Here is a 20,827-nt window from a genome sequence, read left to right on the forward strand (position 1 = left end):
GGCACTTTGTGATAAATTAATGGGCTTTGGGTCGCAGTTTGGGCACTTGGTGTCTAAAAGGTTCGCCATCACTGCTCTAGACTATTTGTTGACACCGTGTAGATACCATTGTGTTGCTCTCCATCTGATGTAGATGTGTAGGCAGGTCAGGCTGGCGGGGGCCGGAGGGTCACGGGACGTTCCTGTCCTCTCTTTACATTGTTAAGCAACTCAGAGTTTGGAAGAAAAAAAAATTGGAGGGGGATGGGGTCTACAGAGTGTGCAGACGAGCAGCTTGTGACCTTAGTAGGACTCCGGTTAAATCTATACCTATGGCAATGTCCTTAGACTAAAACTGAAGAGCAATGCTCCTCCCCCTCCCTTTTTTTTTTTTTTTTATAAACAAAAATTTGCAAGCTCAGTATATTCTATGTATAATGTTTGGACCCCTGTACACGATATTCTGTTGAAAGAGCCAGAGCTTTCATCGGGGCAAAGGTTTGGTTTATTGCCCTAACCTACTACATGAAAGGCTTTTGTTGACAAATTTTTTACAAAAACATTTTGTATTTTTTTTTTTTTTTTTTAATTTCAACCAGGTAGTGAAATCACAGAGTATCAAGTTTTCTAAAAATTTCATTCCATTGGACAAACCCCTATGAAGTGACAGCCCAGCCCCCAGCTCCCAAAAAGTTTTCCCAACTATTCTGGAATAAAACCAAAAACCCCACGTTCACTTTTTTTGTTTGCTCGTCCCTTATCTTCATGTTAAATATTTAAGGATGATGTTTTGTCAGTGACCACGTGCGGGCGCGCTCCCGTCTCCTGCTATATAGCTTCTCTTCACCGGTGACATTTTACTAGTTCGTTTTACTCCCGAGTGTTGGACACCATGGGGCGGTGCACACTACTGCTGGCTGCGCTGGCGCTACTATGCCCAGGTAAGTGCACGGGCGCAGCAGACAATGGTCATAGGATGATGGGTGTTGTATGTGGTCGATCAGTAGTCTTGTTTAGATAGATGGGGTTACATTGTGGCCCGGAGGTTACGGTGACTCTTGATTTGCCAAAATATCAAGTACCAATCGATTTTAGATCATGAAGAATAGTCAACAATATATAGGGAGGCCCATATTTACTGAAACAGAGTAGTCTTTGGCCGTCTGGAAATGCGTCAGGTTTATCACAGTGGTTGAAGATAGATGATAGACCTATTGGTTGGCTTACTTTGGGATGCACACATTGCCACTTCCAAAACTAGTGCTGTCCGGGGCTCGGCGTTCACGGCTCTGTCCTACCGCAGATATTGTCAACCATAGCCTGAAAAGTGGAGCATGGAGCTGATAGCACCGCAGTCCACCATGGTAATCAACTTTATCCGCTTCTTAAGGAGTGGGGCTCCCACACAATCCGGGTCAGCTGAGGGGTCCCGCCATTGGCAGAGTCAGAGTAGATTAAAAGTCAGCTGTCAACTAAATTCTGGGAGATTTTTACCTATAGCAGATCATTAATAGAAAATATAAAAAGAAGGGGATCCAGATCTGATCCTGTACTGGTTATTGTATGCCATCCAATACTGACCACTGTGGCCCCCCACTGGTGATTGTATACCCTCCAATACTGACCACTGTGGCCCCCACTGGTGATTGTATACCCTCCAATACTGACCACTGTGGCCCCCACTGGTTATTGTATGCCATCCAATACTGACCACTGTGGCCCCCACTGGTTATTGTATACCCTCCAATACTGATCACTGTGGCCCCCATTGGTGATTGTATACCCTCCAATAATGACCACTGTGGCCCCCACTGTTGACTGTATACTCTACAATACTAATACCTGTGGAACCCCACTGGTGACTGTGTACCCTCCAATACTGACCACTGTGGCCCCCACTGGTGATTTCATACCCTCCAATACCAACTGCTGTGGCACCCCACTGGTGACTGTATACCCTACAATACTAATACCTGTGGAACCCCACTGATGACTGTATACCCTACAATACTAATACCTGTGGAACCCCACTGGTGACTAGCCCCACCAATACCGACCCCTGTGGCACAACACTGGTGACTATACCCTACAATACCAATACCTATGGCACCCCACTGGCGGCTGTAGCCCCACCAATACCGACCCGTGTGGTACCCCACGGGCGACTGTGGCCTCACCAATCCCGACCCCTGTGGCACCCCACTGGTGATTGTAGCCCTACCAATACTGACCCCTGTGGCACCCCACTGGTGATTGTATACCCTCCAATACTGACCACTGTGGCCCTCACTGGTGATTTCATACCCTCCAATACCAACTGCTGTGGCACCCCACTGGTGACTGTATACCCTACAATACTAATACCTGTGGAACCCCACTGGTGACTAGCCCCACCAATACCGACCCCTGTGGCACAACACTGGTGACTATACCCTACAATACCAATACCTATGGCACCCCACTGGCGGCTGTAGCCCCACCAATACCGACCCGTGTGGTACCCCACGGGCGACTGTGGCCTCACCAATCCCGACCCCTGTGGCACCCCACTGGTGATTGTAGCCCTACCAATACTGACCCCTGTGGCACCCCACTGGTGATTGTATACCCTCCAATACTGACCACTGTGGCCCTTACTGGTGATTTCATACCCTCCAATACCAACTGCTGTGGCACCCCACTGGTGACTGTATACCCTACAATACTAATACCTGTGGAACCCCACTGGTGACTAGCCCCACCAATACCGACCCCTGTGGCACAACACTGGTGACTATACCCTACAATACCAATACCTATGGCACCCCACTGGCGACTGTAGCCCCACCAATACCGACCCGTGTGGTACCCCACGGGCGACTGTGGCCTCACCATTCCCGACCCCTGTGGCACCCCACTGGTGATTGTAGCCCTACCAATATTGACCCCTGTGGCACCCCACTGGTGACTGACCAAATCTGACTATGTAGCATTAATAGCCACCCCATCCATGAGCCATGTGTTAGCCCAGTATTCTCATAATATCTACCAACCTTTTATATGGCACAGTATCAAGCACCTTAAAAAGTCTAGATAAACAATGTCCCCCCGCAGGTTGAAAGTTCAGATGCTGAGGGACTGGCAAACACAGGAACAGGTATAAACATAAGTTCAGAGTAAACATTCACTGGATACAGGATGGCAGCCAGGTCCAGGGGTACAAGGTGCAGGACATAGGGTAGGCCATGTAGAAAGTCATGAGCCTGTACACACCGGTTACTCAATGACTGAAACCAGTACATGGGCAAATCAGATACCTCGCCCACAATGAGCAAAGTTAACCCTTACAGACAACACCCCAGGTCTACAAAATCCATACTGTACAATGTATAAGGGCAAGGTATAAACATACCAATTCTGTGTTCTGCCATAGTTACACCTTTAGACCACTCATTGTTTCACCCTGTAACCCCCAACTCCAATATTTGGGTACACCTTTAATATGGACCTTTCATCACCTCCACCCACTCCAGTTTGTTGCATCCTTTAATAGTCGCTGCCCCACTGATCCCAGTTAGAATTTTTTCCTTGGCCCCCGCCATTCCTAAGCAATCAGTGCAGTTAATTTTGGTGCCCAATATGATAATTAGGCTTCTACTGTCATGTGGGTGGTGTCAGGCAGGGACAGACAAGGGGGCGTTGAGCATTCGGACAATGTCCAATCAAAGATCAGAATCCCACCTCCTTGCCTGTTTATTATTATATTGGGCACCAAAGCGAACAGCACCAATTACTCAGGAATGGCGGGGTCTAGATAAGAAAATTCTAACTGCGCCGGAATCAGTGGATCAGCGACCATTAAATGACCCAAAGGGCCCAAAGAAATCTCCGAATTTGCTGTCTGGTCTCGAGGAGTGTTGGATGATAAAAGTGTCTACATAGTTCTTATAATTGGACAGGACACATAGTCATCCTCTGACCTACATACATGATCAGGAAACTTATTAAATTTGGAATAAATGCCCCCCTACCCCTGCCTTCCCACCTGGTCCCCATAACCATGATACTGAGCCCTTGTAGTGGGTTATGGTACTGATACCACTGACTGTGACTCAGTGGCATAAAATCCACAGAATGGTCACCACCTACCATGATCCACTGATAACTTGGGTATCAAATTGTGGGATCTTTGGGCCACTTGGGTACCCCATATAGCTACTGTCAGGAAGGTTTGTAGACTTTCTGCTTATTGAGGAGAACGTTACATGGCACCACCACATCCTTTGTCGACATTAAAGTTGAGTAACTACTGCCCTCTACGGTCAGGAGATGCAGAGGTAGCAATCGCTACAAGGCCCTCCAGCCTGAGGAGGGCCAAGAACTGCTCTACAACATGAGCAGACACCAGTAAGTGGGGACGTAGTGTAGATTTTCCATTGGAGGCCAAGTTCCGCCTTTGATCTACGGCCCTAACCTTGTATCTAAAAGCCCTGTTCAAAGGTCTAGTGGCTTGTGGCCAGAGTACGACCTTGACAACCCCTTTTTCTCAGATATGTCCTCCTGGTCAACAAGGTCCATCATGATTCTAGACACAACCTAACCTAGATACTTTCCTTTCTCTGTATTTCTCCTCTTTAGGCCTGATATCAGCCTATCGTGCCACAGGGGTCGTTGGCGACAAGCTGGTTTTACCCTGCTTCTACCCGATTACCAAACATACAAGTCTGGCGTGTTGGGGAAGAGGATCCTGCTCAAATACAGGTTGTAACTATCCAGTAGTCACCATCAATGGAACCAGAGTGGTCTGGGCAAAATCTAGGAAATACCAGGTGAATGCGAATATGGAAACTGAAGACCTGCCGCTCACCATTAGTGATCTGAACCAGGATGATTCTGGGGTGTACTGCTGCCGCGTGAAGGTGCCAGATCTTGGCATGGACCTGAAGAGAGAGATCGATGTGGAGATACAACATCGTAAGTCATTTACTGTAGGACCTGGTCATGGACCGTTCCTCTACTCTCCATAATCTGGTTTTATTTTCTGAATGTAGATTTTTTTAAATTCTATTTTCTGTCCATGATTATGGAGGCGGCCATCTTGTCTGAGATTCTCCTCTGCTCTGTTCACAGCATTTAGTCATCTGCTTTGCAGCATAGTCATGGCCATAAACAGCAATAGACTGGAGCCGACTCCAACTCTGGTCTATGGGCAAGTTTTCTAGACATTGTCTATGCAGGGAGGGGGAGGAGATAAGCTGTGACATCATTACTGTCAGTAATGATGCCACAGTGGTGTTATCTTCTATTGTAATACTGTATGCATATATATGACTGTGACATAACCCCCAGTCATGGGAACTGCAGAATCCCAATAAGAAACAGAGCCCCAGGCCGCCCCCACCGGGAATCTCTTATGTTTGATTCTTTTTCTCCACAGCCATGAAGTCAGACAATCTTGTTCAAGGGTCAGTGGATGACACCATGACTTTACCCTGCAAATATTCAGTCAGTGAAGGGGTAAGAGAAGTTTGCTGGGGTAAAGGAAGCTGTCCTATCTCTGGCTGTAAAAACAAGATCCTCTCTATCGATGAGAACAAGGAGGTCTGGAGCGAATCCAGCAGATACAAGCTATTGGGGAATGTTGCAAACGGTGACGTATCCCTAACCATCAGTGGACTGTCAAAGGATCAGGAGGGAACCTATTGCTGCCGTGTACGGATTCCGGGACCTTTCAATGATGATAAAAAAGAGATAAAACTGGAAATTAAAGATGGTAGGATGATTTTTTTTTTTAAATTAATTCATGTACTTATTAAGCGGAGATCAGCTGTAATTTGTGGGTACATGTGGCAGCAAGTTTTCAATTTCCCTGCAGCGCCACCACATGGATGATTAAAGAGGACCTTTCAATATCCTTCACTCTTTACATCATTCAATAGTTGCCACTCCACTGATTCTGGCACAGTTGGAATTTTTTCTCTAGCCTCCACCGTTCTTGAGCAATCACTGCTCTTATTTTCCGCACAATTATGCTCGCTCCTCTCAGGTGGGCGGGTCCCTGTCTTTCTGCTCCAGTCTAGGACCGCCCACCTGAGAGGAGTGAGCATAATTGTGCTGAAACTAACAGAAGTAATTACTCTGGAATGGTAGGGGCTAGAGAAAAAATTCCAATTGCGTCAGAATGAGTGAAGCAGAGTTTATTGAAGGATGCAAAGAGATGGAGATGATGAAAGGTATACTTTAAGTATTACATAGTACCTATATGCATCAGTGGGCTGTCTGTTTATTGCAAGACAGATCAATAGACACTTTTTGTAACCACTTTGCACTCTTCGAAGTAGAGGATCCTGTAGGAGGACCCCCTCTATAAACCCAGAATCGCCTAATAGGGTGGATTATCTAAACTAGACAAGCCCTTTACTAAACTGAGGGGCATTGTAATATCCTTAGTAAGGGCATAGGGATGTCCAATCTCTGGGGAAGTTGCTAAATTTATGAAAATCTTTGGGATTATCCAAAGATCTACCGGAGGATCCTCCGGTACTCTTGGGCCAGTCCAATATTGGGTACAACTGGGATGTAGGTTTGAGCAGTGAACAATACTCAACTGGAAATTGTAAAAATTAGAGTAAGAAATTCAATCTTTCACTGACATGTCCTAATACCCGTTGACTATTCCTTTATTCCCACAGTCAATCTTATCAAAGGGTCAGTGAAGGATAAACTGGTATTACCTTGCTCATATTCCACCGACAGCGGCACATACAAAACATGCTGGGGCCGCGGTCGTTGTGGACTACTCTCATGTCACAATACAATCCTCGAGAGTGATGGCGATACAGTGACCTGGAAAGAGTCGAACAGATACGATTTAACAGGGAACTTGGGAAAGGGAAACGTGTCCTTGACCATAGACAATGCAAATGCGGATGATGGTGGATTCTACTGCTGCAGAGTGAAGGTCCAAGGATTCTTCAACGATCTAAGGAAGGAAATCCGAGTTGAGATACGTGATGGTATAGCATTTCCCATCTTTTATTAGTGAAGGGATAGGTGATAGATGCAAATCCTAGAGGATCCACACATGTATGTCCCTTCTATTCACTTCTATATGGAATTCCCAAAATAGCCACACACACCTAGGAACCTGTCAAGCTGTTTGGGACCGACAAAATGCCTTCAAGCAGTTGAGGTTTACGGTCTCAAACCTCTACATCCTACCACCGCTTGGAGTTGGTATCTTTAGCAGTCATAGGTTGTCCAATGAGATGAGTCTGCTGAGGGTCTCCGGAGCTTCTGCATTGTGGACAGTGAAGCGGAGGTCAGTACACCTTGCTATACTGCGCATGCAAGTGTTTCGACCTTAACGCCACTGTAGGCAATGCGCATGCACCGGAGTAACTTCGCGAACCCATTGGACTCCAACGTATTCAACCTGGCAGCATGCACCGGAGGATACAGAAGTTTGGGACCCTAAAGCCCGGCTACTTAAGGGCATGTTGATGGTTTAGTGGTACAAAACATTCCCTTTCGGAACGTACATTGTAAAATCCCTTATATTGTGCCCTACTGGAGAGACAGGGCTGGAACTATGGGCAGAGTTGACCAATATCTATAAGCAAGCTTGGATGAGTATCTACTGAAGAGAACATGTATGGTTATTAGATGTTCACAGTCTGGTTGGGATGGACAGGGCACCCAGAGATGGGCCCTAGATATAGAGAGGAGGGTCAGAATGGGCATTTACAGTCTATGGGCGCTCTATTATGGATCTATACCAATTCTCTCTCCTTCATATTCACAGCCGACCGCATATCTGGACGCGTAGGCAGCAAAGTAAGATTACCCTGTCACTACAACGTCAGTGAGGGCACTTCCCCTATGTGTTGGGGACGAGGCCCCTGCCCATTGTTTAAATGTTCCAACACCATTGTCTCGAGTGATGGCGATTCCGAGTCCTGGACCGAGTCAGATAAATACAAGCTGATGGGGAAAATGCAAGATGGAGACGTGTCCTTGAGCATCCACGGAGTGACAAAGGAGGATGAAGGAACGTACTGCTGCCGCGTGGAGCTCCCAGGAATAATGAATGACAAAATGAAGGACATCTATCTGGAAGTACAAGATGGTAATTTAATATAATTTATCCTAAAAAATACTTGAGATCAGGCCTATCATTTATATAGTGTACAAGAACATTTAGGAGGTGAGATCTGGTGGCCAAGATCAAGACTACATGGACCATAGTGGAGATAGAAGTCCATTGCATGGTAGTGGAAGCCTGCTTAGATGGTGTCATGGACCATGGTTGGCAAAGCCGTCCTTCAAACATGATCAAGGTGTCTTCCTAAAGTCAAAAATATAGTCATAGTCGTAGATCTTGGCTCATTTTATCCTCAGGTCTCCGAGTTTCTTCCCAGCTTTTGACTATTCATGGCAAACCCTTGAAGTGCAAAGTATGGAAAGCTAACGTCGGAAATTTCTTTCTTTTTCTTCCAGATGGATTCCAAACAATAAAAAACTGAGACATCGAGAAGGTAATCCAATGTAGAAAGGAAGACTCTTCTATGGGTTATCCCACCCACCATTATAGTAGGGGCAACACATTTGACGCCATGTATCATAGTTGTCTTCGAGAAGATGGACTTGTTGGCTAGATCAACCCATGCCCGTATTGGTAGTTTTTTATGTTATACATGAGGCTCACAGTTATTAACCAAATTTATCTCATTACATATCTCTCCAGCATTGAATACCATAGATGAAGGACCAAAGAAGCATACGACGCTAAGGGCAGCCATTTTACCAAATATACAGAAGTCAAGAGAGACAACGGCACCACCGCTACACCCGATGAGTGATATGAAGGATCTTACGGACCCGATGGATGGCAATTACTGTAATAGCTCCACGTTCTAGATCTGTTCTCCTTGTGTAGTATTGTAGGGCTTACGTAGTACTATGGATTAGACAGACTTTACATTATACCGTCTTACAATATTGTATGTTTTGTGGCCTTCATGTCATTACAATAAAAAATACCGCACAGTATACTACAGTCTCTAAGACAACTTATTCCACTAATTCAACCACTGGATGCAAGATGGCAGATCTGGCCTGCGCCTATGGTAATGTCCTAGGTACTCAGTGTATTAGTGCTCAGTTATCCCCAGGACTTACAGTCCGGCAGAATTAGGTGCCAAACTGTGGAATAAATAAGAAATATAAGTTATGTATCACCTAATGCCAGGTACTAAGACTAGAAGGAAACAGGAATTCACCAAAAGATGGAACGTGATGGTAATCGGACCATAGAACTTGTGTATGATGGTGGTTGGGTAATGGGCAGATGATAGAGGTGGCCAGTAGTTCTGTTATGGACACTTATGCACTATGCTCAGGGGATCAAAAGCCTTCTTGTGAATGGTGGGCCAGTGCACTTATCTAACCGGTACACCATTCACTTCAATGGGGCTGCAGCTCCAATCAGAGTCTCAACCGTCCCATAGAAGTGCATGGAGTGGCAGTCATGCAAACACATTGGCACACAATTTACAAGGAGGCTTTGTAGGGACTTTTCAGTCCCTCCCTCCTCCTGATCACTGGGGATAAATGTCTGTAACAGAACAACCACTTTATATAGACAATAACTTATCCTGACCCTGGGTACCTCTAAACATTTCCTGAGATCCATCTGCAAACGCTGATCCTAACCGGAGAAACCACTGAACTCTCACTGTACCCAAAAGATATCACTAATGGAAACTGATCCTGATATGAACAAGAAGAGAGCACAAGGCCCCAGAGATTAAACACATATAGTATATACTATCAACAGCAACAAACTACAAGAAACCAGAAGACCCTGATTCACAAGGGAAAAGCCCAATTTGACTCAGGTGACAATAACCTATCTATCTGCAGGGCTGGGGTGATATGCTGGGTCTGGTGACAGTAACCTATCTATCTGCGGGACTGAGGTGATATGCTGGGTCTGGTGACAGTAACCTATCTATCTGCAGGGCTGGGGTGATATGCTGGTTCTGGTGACACTAACCTATCTATCTGCAGGGCTGGGGTGATATGCTGGTTCTGGTGACACTAACCTATCTATCTGCGGGGCTGGGGTGATATGCTGGTTCTGGTGACACTAACCTATCTATCTGCGGGGCTGGGGTGATATGCTGGTTCTGGTGATGTAACCTATCTATCTGCAGGGCTGGGGTGATATGCTGGTTCTGGTGATGTAACCTATCTATCTGCAGGGCTGGGGTGATATGCTGGTTCTGGTGACAGTAACCTATCTATCTGCGGGGCTGGGGTGATATGCTGGTTCTGGTGATGTAACCTATCTATCTGCAGGGCTGGGGTGATATTCTGGTTCTGGTGACACTAACCTATCTATCTGCAGGGCTGGGGTGATATGCTGGTTCTGGTGACAGTAACCTATCTATCTGCGGGGCTGGGGTGATATGCTGGTTCTGGTGATGTAACCTATCTATCTGCAGGGCTGGGGTGATATTCTGGTTCTGGTGACACTAACCTATCTATCTGCAGGGCTGGGGTGATATTCTGGTTCTGGTGACACTAACCTATCTATCTGCAGGGCTGGGGTGATATGCTGGTTCTGGTGACACTAACCTATCTATCTGCGGGGCTGGGGTGATATGCTGGTTCTGGTGATGTAACCTATCTATCTGCAGGGCTGGGGTGATATGCTGGTTCTGGTGACACTAACCTATCTATCTGCGGGGCTGGGGTGATATGCTGGGTCTGGTGACACTAACCTATCTATCTGCGGGGCTGGGGTGATATGCTGGTTCTGGTGACACTAACCTATCTATCTGCGGGGCTGGGGTGATATGCTGGTTCTGGTGACACTAACCTGTCTATCTGCAAGCCTCTGATGTGACCTTCTTACATCTCATTGTACTAGCTGAGGGGTATAAGCTGCTATTATAGGGGGTGTTGTCTATGTCTCCAGGTTTTGGAACCAATACTGTATAGGTAAGAAGCACAGCCTGGACTACAAGGAGCTGCTGAGGAACCTGGGGATGAATGTAGATCAACAGAACAGACCTGGGCCGGAGAGCGTCGCACAAGGTAATGAGTGATAGTGAAATCTGGTCTCTGTCCGGGGATGAGCGGGGACATCTAATGAGAGAAAATTCAGGACTGGAAATTGGAGAAAATACAAATATTTATCATATGGACCATCCACGACCAAGGAGCACAACCTTAAATCTACTCTCATTTATGACTTGATGTCACAGTACAGGGATAATACACAGTGATGTCACAGTACAGAGATAATACACACAGTGATGTCACAGTACAGGATAATACACACAGTGATGTCACAGTACAGAGATAATACACACAGTGATGTCACAGTACAGGATAATACACACAGTGATGTCACAGTACAGGATAATACACACAGTGATGTCACAGTACAGAGATAATACACACAGTGATGTCACAGTACAGGATAATACACACAGTGATGTCACAGTACAGAGATAATACACAGTGATGTCACAGTACAGGGATAATACACACAGTGATGTCACAGTACAGGATAATACACACAGTGATGTCACAGTACAGAGATAATACACACAGTGATGTCACAGTACAGAGATAATACACACAGTGATGTCACAGTACAGAGATAATACACACAGTGATGTCACAGTACAGGATAATACACACAGTGATGTCACAGTACAGAGATAATACACAGTGATGTCACAGTACAGGGATAATACACACAGTGATGTCACAGTACAGGATAATACACACAGTGATGTCACAGTACAGAGATAATACACACAGTGATGTCACAGTACAGAGATAATACACACAGTGATGTCACAGTACAGGGATAATACACACAGTGATGTCACAGTACAGAGATAACACACACAGTGATGTCACAGTACAGGGATAATACACACAGTGATGTCACAGTACAGGATAATACACACAGTGATGTCACAGTACAGAGATAATACACACAGTGATGTCACAGTACAGGGATAATACACACAGTGATGTCACAGTACAGGGATAATACACACAGTGATGTCACAGTACAGAGATAACACACACAGTGATGTCACAGTACAGGATAATACACACAGTGATGTCACAGTACAGAGATAATACACACAGTGATGTCACAGTACAGGGATAATACACACAGTGATGTCACAGTACAGGATAATACACACAGTGATGTCACAGTACAGGGATAATACACACAGTGATGTCACAGTACAGGGATAATACACACAGTGATGTCACAGTACAGAGATAATACACACAGTGATGTCACAGTACAGAGATAATACACACAGTGATGTCACAGTACAGGATAATACACACAGTGATGTCACAGTACAGGATAATACACACAGTGATGTCACAGTACAGAGATAATACACACAGTGATGTCACAGTACAGAGATAATACACACAGTGATGTCACAGTACAGAGATAATACACACAGTGATGTCACAGTACAGAGATAATACACACAGTGATGTCACAGTACAGGATAATACACACAGTGATGTCACAGTACAGAGATAATACACAGTGATGTCACAGTACAGGGATAATACACACAGTGATGTCACAGTACAGGATAATACACACAGTGATGTCACAGTACAGAGATAATACACACAGTGATGTCACAGTACAGAGATAATACACACAGTGATGTCACAGTACAGAGATAATACACACAGTGATGTCACAGTACAGGGATAATACACACAGTGATGTCACAGTACAGAGATAATACACACAGTGATGTCACAGTACAGGGATAATACACAGTGATGTCACAGTACAGGGATAATACACACAGTGATGTCACAGTACAGGGATAATACACACAGTGATGTCACAGTACAGGGATAATACACACAGTGATGTCACAGTACAGGATAATACACACAGTGATGTCACAGTACAGGGATAATACAGACAGTGATGTCACAGTACAGGGATAATACACACAAAAGATCACTATGTACACAGTGACATCACAGCATAGATAGACAGTAAATATAATGATGTAATATTTAGTCATTATGATGTCACTGTACAGTAATGGAGGTGCAGTCACTTTCTATCATCCATAGCCATCCCTGTTTGCAGTCTAGCTGTATATATATATATATATATATATATATATATATATATGTTCCTCCTCAGTTGTTGTCCCCTATAGCCGCCTCTATACGGCCTCACCTGGTAGTTACCATCAGACATAAGTGTTGATCAGCAGTAATACTTACAGACAGATAAGACATTTCACAGCTCTGTGACTTCCCCTTCCTTGCAGTTATATATATACCGTATATACTTCACACATAGTTAGCGCTTTAAGAGAAATTCGAGATGTTTCCTCAGTCAGTGTCCTCCAGAAGACGCACACGATGTACTCAGGTTGGGTTCTTTGCCTCGTTCTGTCCATTACAGGTGAGTTTCTTGGTGGATGCGCTGTCTGTGATGGTCATGGATCCTTAGACTTGCCTATGATGACATTTCTGGCTGCAGCAGGAGCTTCTCCCCACTATTATGGTTGCAATCAAAGACTATAAAACACAAAACACAGCTGATATATTAGCCAGGAATAGAGGTCTACAAACTGTCTATTAGTAACGTAATTCCCAGTACGTGAGTTCAGCTACAATTGGGTTATACGGAAACAGCACTTAAAGGGATCTTCAGTTTAAAGGGTATATAATAATTTTGTGAGTCCCTCGAGGCACGTAGGATTATATCGTCTTAAATATTTTGCTCGGTAGTTTATCATTGAAGACTTGAGTTTCTCCCCCCCCCACAGTTATGGCAGAATCTTCTGACCCGGTGATCGGTTACGAGAATGGCCCAGTAACAATACCCTGCAGTTACGCCATTCAGAGCGCTGGATATAGCATGTGCTGGGGCCGGGGCGCGTGTCCATATTCTAAGTGTAGTGATGAGATCATAAGGACCGATGGCGAGAAAGTGACCTGGAGGAAATCTGACAGATACCAGTTACTGGGGGACATCGGTCAGGGGGACGTGTCCATGACCATCACCGGGGCCACCAAAGAAGATGAAGGGACTTACTGCTGCCGGGTGGAATTCCCTGGATGGTTCAATGACCTGAAGAAAAATTTGGAAGTGAAAATAGAAAAAGGTGAGAAAAACGACCCAGGGCCACAAGTTTGTCCCCTAAATACTAGTAATGGTTAAGGCTCTTCTATTGGTACTGGGGATACGAAGACTTTGGAAGGGGGTATCTAAATTTGCACCATCAGACCCCTCACTTGAAGACTCTGGGCCCTAATGCAAAGTCTATAACAGCGCCCCCCCATCTGCCACAACCCATTTATAGTATTAACTCCCTTAGGCACCAGGTCCAAGAGCTTCACCCCATATGCCAATACCTTCTTCTTATCCCAACAGGAAATCCAAAAACTACAGATCATCCCGCCACATCTACGGAGCACGACATGTTCACCGAGCGTAAGTCATTTACCAAAATACAGCGCACTTCCGAATATCTGGATCACTGTCCCCCCCCCCCCCCCCCTTACCTTATCAACGTCCATGGGAAATATCAGAAATTGCCAATTGACGTCCATAGCCATTGAGAAAATTTAGATTATACCTCCTGATTTCCCCATATACATGCCCATGGGGCTCAGTACACTGTATACTAGGAGGCTGTATCCCTACTGTAACCGGGGCCAATGTATCAGACCTAGTTATAGGGGAAAGCAGTAGGGAAAAAAGTAATGGTAAAATATCCCCCTAAGGTCTATTCTAACCTTACATTATACTTAACCCCTTCCTGCAGCAGGCATTTTTCGGTTTCTGTTTTTGACTCGCTGCCTTCCAAACCCCGTAACTTTTTTATTTCTCCATTCACAGACACCTATGAGGGCTTAATATTTGTGGGATAAATTGTTCTTCCTAACGGTATCATTTATTATTCTGTACAATGTTCTGGGAAGCTGGAAAAAAATTCTGAATGGGGTGGAATTGGAGAAAAACCTCGTTTCTGCGTTGTTCTTAAGGGCTTTGTTTCTAGGGCATTCACTGTGCAGCCAAAATGACACATCCCCTGTATTCTTTGGGTCGGAACGATTCCGGCAATACCAGATTTATATAGTTTATGTTACATTTAACACCTAAAAAAAAATCTAAAACTTTGCAAAAAAAATTTAAAATTCTTGGAGTTGCCATATTCTGACTCCCATAACTGTTTTTAGATTACAGTGTATGGGGATGCATAGGGCGGCTTATTTTGCGGCACCAGATGTACTTTTTTGGGGAACTATTTTGGGGAATTTTTTTAAAATTTTAAATTTTTTAGGCAACAACGAAAGAACAACGGTTCGTCACTTCTGATTTTTTTTTCTCACTACGGGGTTCACCATACGGCAAAAATATTTTTAGAGAAAAAAGGAGACCAATCTTATGTAAATAATTCAAACGAGAAAAAAAAATATCGCTCTCAAAATCGCATGTACAAAAAATCCTAAAAACGCATTCGGCCCTAAACCTGGGACAAGTGGCCCAGTCCTGAAGGGGTTAAGCACCGGCAAAGTCTATGGGGGCGTTTTTGCTTTCCCCTATGTGTAATGGGTAGATTTTGGATTCTAAGGTCGTAAGATCACAGCCATTTTTTTTTTTTTTATACTCTTCCAGTTGAACAATGTCCTGAAGATTAAGACCCCGAACATGAGGAATCTTCTACAGGACAAGGAAACCAGGTATCGGCTGACATTTGGGGTCACATTTATTAAAGTGGAGTAGTCGGGGGCTTTAAAAAAATTTTTTAACTTATTTTAATTTTTTTTTTCCTAATTTTGACTACCCCTTTTATATTACATACAGATTGCAGGGCCCCCTGCTGGTCAGTTAAATTGGATCAGGTTTATATAACCATAAGCCATTTTATGCCCCATCAGCTCCATTGGCCTTTTAGTGATGACATCATGTAGATCATGTGACTACAGCAGCCAATCACTGGCCTCAACATTTACAAGATACAATGTACATGATGTCATCAGTGATTGGCCATGTAATTGGTGCATTCCTAGAAAAATTTTTAAAAAATTCTTGTCGCTGATCTTGTAACATCTCCTTCTCTCTGCAGCATGAAAAATACAGAAATGACGCAAAGCCTGGAAAATCGGGAAAAAAAAAATGTAATAAAAGATATGAGATGAAATCACCTGTGTGGTTTATTTAGTAGGGGGAGGCGGAGGATGGGGGGTAGCATTATGGTAGTTGGCCTTATATTGACCCAATGGTAGCCAAACAATGATGATATACCCAAATAATAGTCTACCTAGAGGTAGCCCTGGAGAGGACATGGAAGGAGAGTATCGGGATGTATTTTTTTGATTCTGCACCTCCCATGGGCCTCCACCTGTTATACTCTGGGCTCTGAAACCCTTCCGGCCCAGACCAAAAACAAAACAGAACAATGGACCTCACAAATATTTGCCAGGTTCATCCATCTCTACCACTTAGCATGTGCCATTTATAATAGTGGGTGGTTGGACCACTTTGAGTTTGGCAAGAACTCAGCTGGAGGAGCAGCTCTGATCTACTTTACCGACATTAAAGGACGACTTAAGGGAATTCCCTTTTTTAGGGGGAAACCAACATATAGTTCAAGCGGTACAGTATATAGCGCCGGCCAGAAATCTCTAGTCATCTGCTCACATTCTAGCTGACCACAGAAACCAAACATCCTTCCTGACTCACATGTAGAAGACAGAAGCAAGTAGGTCAGTAGCGTCTTCTGTGTAAAGAGGATGTCCAGATGTGAGATTAATACTAGAGGGTCTACGTCTCATATACAGTGCCTACAGAAGGTGTAGGGTAGTCCGAGACACACCTCCTGCCGCATCATTGGTCCAGGCTGCTGGTCGCTACTTCCTGTCTGCAGGGTGGCCTCTACAGATTGGTCACTGTATGAAGAACTGATATCTGGGGGTCTGTGACTATCACTGCTAGGTGGGCCTGAGGCCGTCACTACTATGTGGGCCTGAGGCCGTCACTGCTATGTGGGTATGAGGCCGTCACTGCTATGTGGGTATGAGGCCGTCACTGCTATGTGGGTCTGAGGCCGTCACTGCTATGTGGGTCTGAGGCCGTCACTGCTATGTGGGTCTGAGGCCGTCACTGCTATGTGGGTCTGAGGCCGTCACTGCTATGTGGGTCTGAGGCCGTCACTGCTATGTGGGTATGAGGCCGTCACTGCTATGTGGGTCTGAGGCCGTCACTACTATGTGGGTCTGAGGCCGTCACTGCTATGTGGGTATGAGGCCGTCACTGCTATGTGGGTCTGAGGCCGTCACTGCTATGTGGGTCTGAGGCCGTCACTGCTATGTGGGTATGAGGCCGTCACTGCTATGTGGGCCTGAGGCCGTCACTACTATGTGGGCATGAGGCCGTCACTGCTATGTGGATCTGAGGCCGTCACTGCTATGTGGGCCTGAGGCCGTCACTGCTATGTGGGTCTGAGGCCGTCACTGCTATGTGGGTCTGAGGCCGTCACTGCTATGTGGGTCTGAGGCCGTCACTGCTATGTGGGTATGAGGCCGTCACTACTATGTGGGCCTGAGGCCGTCACTGCTATGTGGGTATGAGGCCGTCACTGCTATGTGGGTCTGAGGCCGTCACTGCTATGTGGGCCTGAGGCCGTCACTGCTATGTGGGCCTGAGGCCGTCACTGCTATGTGGGTCTGAGGCCGTCACTGCTATGTGGGTCTGAGGCCGTCACTGCTATGTGGGCCTGAGGCCGTCACTGCTATGTGGGTCTGAGGCCGTCACTGCTATGTGGGCCTGAGGCCGTCACTGCTATGTGGGCCTGAGGCCGTCACTGCTATGTGGGTATGAGGCCGTCACTGCTATGTGGCCCTGAGGCCGTCACTGCTATGTGGGCCTGAGGCCGTCACTACTATGTGGGTCTGAGGCCGTCACTGCTAGGTGGGTCTGAGGCCGTCACTGCTAGGTGGGTCTGAGGCCGTCACTGCTATGTGGGCCTGAGGCCGTCACTGCTATGTGGGCCTGAGGCCGTCACTGCTATGTGGGCCTGAGGCCGTCACTACTATGTGGGTATGAGGCTGTCACTGCTATGTGGGTCTGAGGCCGTCACTGCTAGGTGGGTCTGAGGCCGTCACTGCTAGGTGGGTATGAGGCTGTCACTGCTATTAGGGATCTATAGCTATCCCTATTTTAGGGGTTCCATGGCTGTCATTGTTATGGAGGCCAGCTATAACTGACACCATTACATTTGTAGAGTCTGAATTTATTTGTGTTGCTGTTAAGGCTATAGGAATGAGCGGCCAAAGACGTCTTGGCAGTGAACCTGTAGTCATCAGGAGAAACTATCATGGTGGTCTGGGCCATAAGTAGAAGAAAAGGAAAGAGAAGACGCCATCTATGGGTTACTGTATTGTCATCTCTTATATGGTCTTCAGAACGCCTGATATCTCCCACTACATGGCCATTGTTATAACTTACCACGGTCCTTCTGACATGACCATATCCATATACACCAATACATTGCTCTGCTATCTGTCTACACTCCCTTAGCCCCTTGGCAGTTTGGGGCTCTACATCTGTTCCCTTTAAAGGGGTTTTTAAGGATTGTAATATGGATGACAAATCTTTTAAAAAGCAGAAGGAGCTGGCGCATGCGCCCTGCAGTAGCTGGACATTGGGACCATGAGAAGAAGGTGAAGCCATGGAGGCTGGAGATGGTAAACAGGCTGGACCTGACCTCTGGTGCTACACTTAACATAGGCCATCAATATTATACTCCTGGAGAACCCCTTTAGGGGAAAAAAATCTTCTTACAAATCATACCATTTGGTCCGCTTGGTTTTGTTTGTCCTCATTTCTCCAGGAAGTCTCACTTTTGTAGATTCAGAGAAGATAACACGGCGACATCACTAAGAAACCCACAAACACTTACAAGGTCAGTATTTCATGTGACTCATATACTAGTAAGTCCGGAGACCCAACCAGCTTCACCACAGATGTAACTCGGAGCTCCATGGAGGACATTGTCTATTCTATTACAACATCGACCAGGAGACAGAAGGAGACAATGAAGGTCTCAGGAGCCCACTGTCTGTGCTTCTTCCATCTTCTAGGTGGGTAACGTAACATAGGAATTTCTGTTTATCAGGTAGATTTGGGCGCATGCTCCTCAAGACATCTTTGGGTCAATGTTAAGCTCTCTATATAAACCTCAACCAAAACCATAGATAAAGGGAGTGCGGTAGGTAGCACTTACACCGAGGTCCTGGTGTCTAATGGGGCGTAAAGACCTTTCCGTCATATAAGAAGACGCGCGTCAACATGTCTTTTCTTGGTGAATTCCTCTACAACCTACTAGTATACAGCGCCGAGCTGATCTGGTTCCTCTAGGACCCAGCGGTTCCCCAGAATCCAGTGATCTGGAAAGCAGGGGTGGTACCAAACTGTCCCAGCTTTCTCGTTGGCCAGTCTATCTCCACCCTCCTCACTTGCTGACCACCCCACTGTATATAGTCAATGGGACTATATATGGTGCACGACAAAAGGGATTCAAAAACACACACAAAAAAGAAGACACCTACATTATGGACCGCCCCTTAACGTGGAAAATAAAAGCAATTTTGTAAATAGACTTCATTAAAAATAATCTCCTTCCTTGTGTCTACTTCAAGATGACCAATAAACCTGAGGTGCTCGGATACTACAGTCTCTCTTATCTGTTGGCGACAGAATGTAGGGAATGTGACTGTAGTATCAGACTACACGGAATTGTTTGTAGTCTGTAACCATGGAGACACATTGGTGCGCCCTGGTACTGTAGAAACAAAACGGTAGAATATATTAATGAGCAATATCTGTATTTAGATGTATTATTTTCAGTTAGACAAACATAACCTATCTATCCGACAAACATAACCTACCTATCCGACAAACATAACCTACCTATCTGACAAACATAACCTATCTATCTGACAAAAATTTTTGATATCCTGTATTAACAGAAAACTTTCTTCCCCAGTTCTGGCAGTATCAGAAGAGGTGACCGGATTAGTGGACGACACATTGATCTTACCCTGTACTTACACTGTTCAAGGGACCCCATACCACATGTGCTGGGGATGGGGCGACTGTTCACTTTTCGGGTGTAATGATGTGATTATCAGGACTGATGGCAGGAAAGTGACCTGGAGGAAATCTGACAGATACCGGTTACTGGGGGACATCAGTCAGGGGGACGTGTCCATGACCATCACCGGGGCCACCAAAGAAGATGAAGGGACGTACTGCTGCCGGGTGGAGATCCGTGGGTGGTTCAATGACCTGAAGATAACGGTTGGATTAAAGATACAGGAAGGTACGCCATTTTACACTTGTGGTTCATGATATATTATATTATATATACAGGAACATCATAATTCTTGGCCTGGGTGGAAGAAACACCAACATCTATAACATAGAGGCCGGATATGTGGGCCGGTCCAGGTAGGCCTCATGCCTTCTTTTTGTGGGTATTGAATATTTGTAAAGGGTCCTCCAATATTATCAAGTAAGGGGTGCGAGGAATGAACTCGGGGAAGGAGACGGATGGGAAACATGGATCAAGTCCTTGGATCTTAGGTGGTTATGGGGGTTTGGGGGGGTAACAACACCAGGGGAGGGCGCCATGTTGGATGTTGTTGTGCATCCCTTCATCTCTATGAACATTGCTCAATAGAGAGTCCAAACTACTGCAGTCCCATGTATAATATATGACGAAGCTCGGGGGAATTTATTAAGATTGTAACTGCAGTGCAT

The 20,827-nt window shown here is 45.5% G+C and overlaps 1 protein-coding gene across 1 annotated transcript; it reads left to right on the top strand.

Moving 5' to 3' along the window:
• The first annotated feature begins 870 nt into the window (after nucleotides 1-870).
• Nucleotides 871-8,969, top strand: LOC142205098 (polymeric immunoglobulin receptor-like). Its single transcript, XM_075276455.1, has 7 exons — nucleotides 871-920; nucleotides 4,597-4,932; nucleotides 5,396-5,731; nucleotides 6,651-6,974; nucleotides 7,763-8,086; nucleotides 8,458-8,495; nucleotides 8,705-8,969. The coding sequence occupies exons 1-6, from the start codon at nucleotides 872-874 to the stop codon at nucleotides 8,481-8,483; spliced, it is 1,395 nt and encodes a 464-aa protein (XP_075132556.1). The 5' UTR covers nucleotide 871; the 3' UTR covers nucleotides 8,484-8,495; nucleotides 8,705-8,969.
• Nucleotides 8,970-20,827: the final 11,858 nt, after the last annotated feature.

Source organism: Leptodactylus fuscus, chromosome 5 (genome assembly GCF_031893055.1).
Source record: "Leptodactylus fuscus isolate aLepFus1 chromosome 5, aLepFus1.hap2, whole genome shotgun sequence".
Classification (NCBI taxonomy): Eukaryota; Metazoa; Chordata; class Amphibia; order Anura; family Leptodactylidae; genus Leptodactylus; species Leptodactylus fuscus.

Excerpts from the sequence above, each read along its gene's own strand:
- LOC142205098 (XM_075276455.1), top strand. The coding sequence starts at position 872 with ATGGGGCGGTGCACACTACTGCTGGCTGCGCTGGCGCTACTATGCCCA. Across the intron at positions 4,933-5,395 it reads CGATGTGGAGATACAACATC|CCATGAAGTCAGACAATCTT; the intron begins GTAAGTCATTTA and ends TTTTCTCCACAG. Across the intron at positions 6,975-7,762 it reads CCGAGTTGAGATACGTGATG|CCGACCGCATATCTGGACGC; the intron begins GTATAGCATTTC and ends TCATATTCACAG.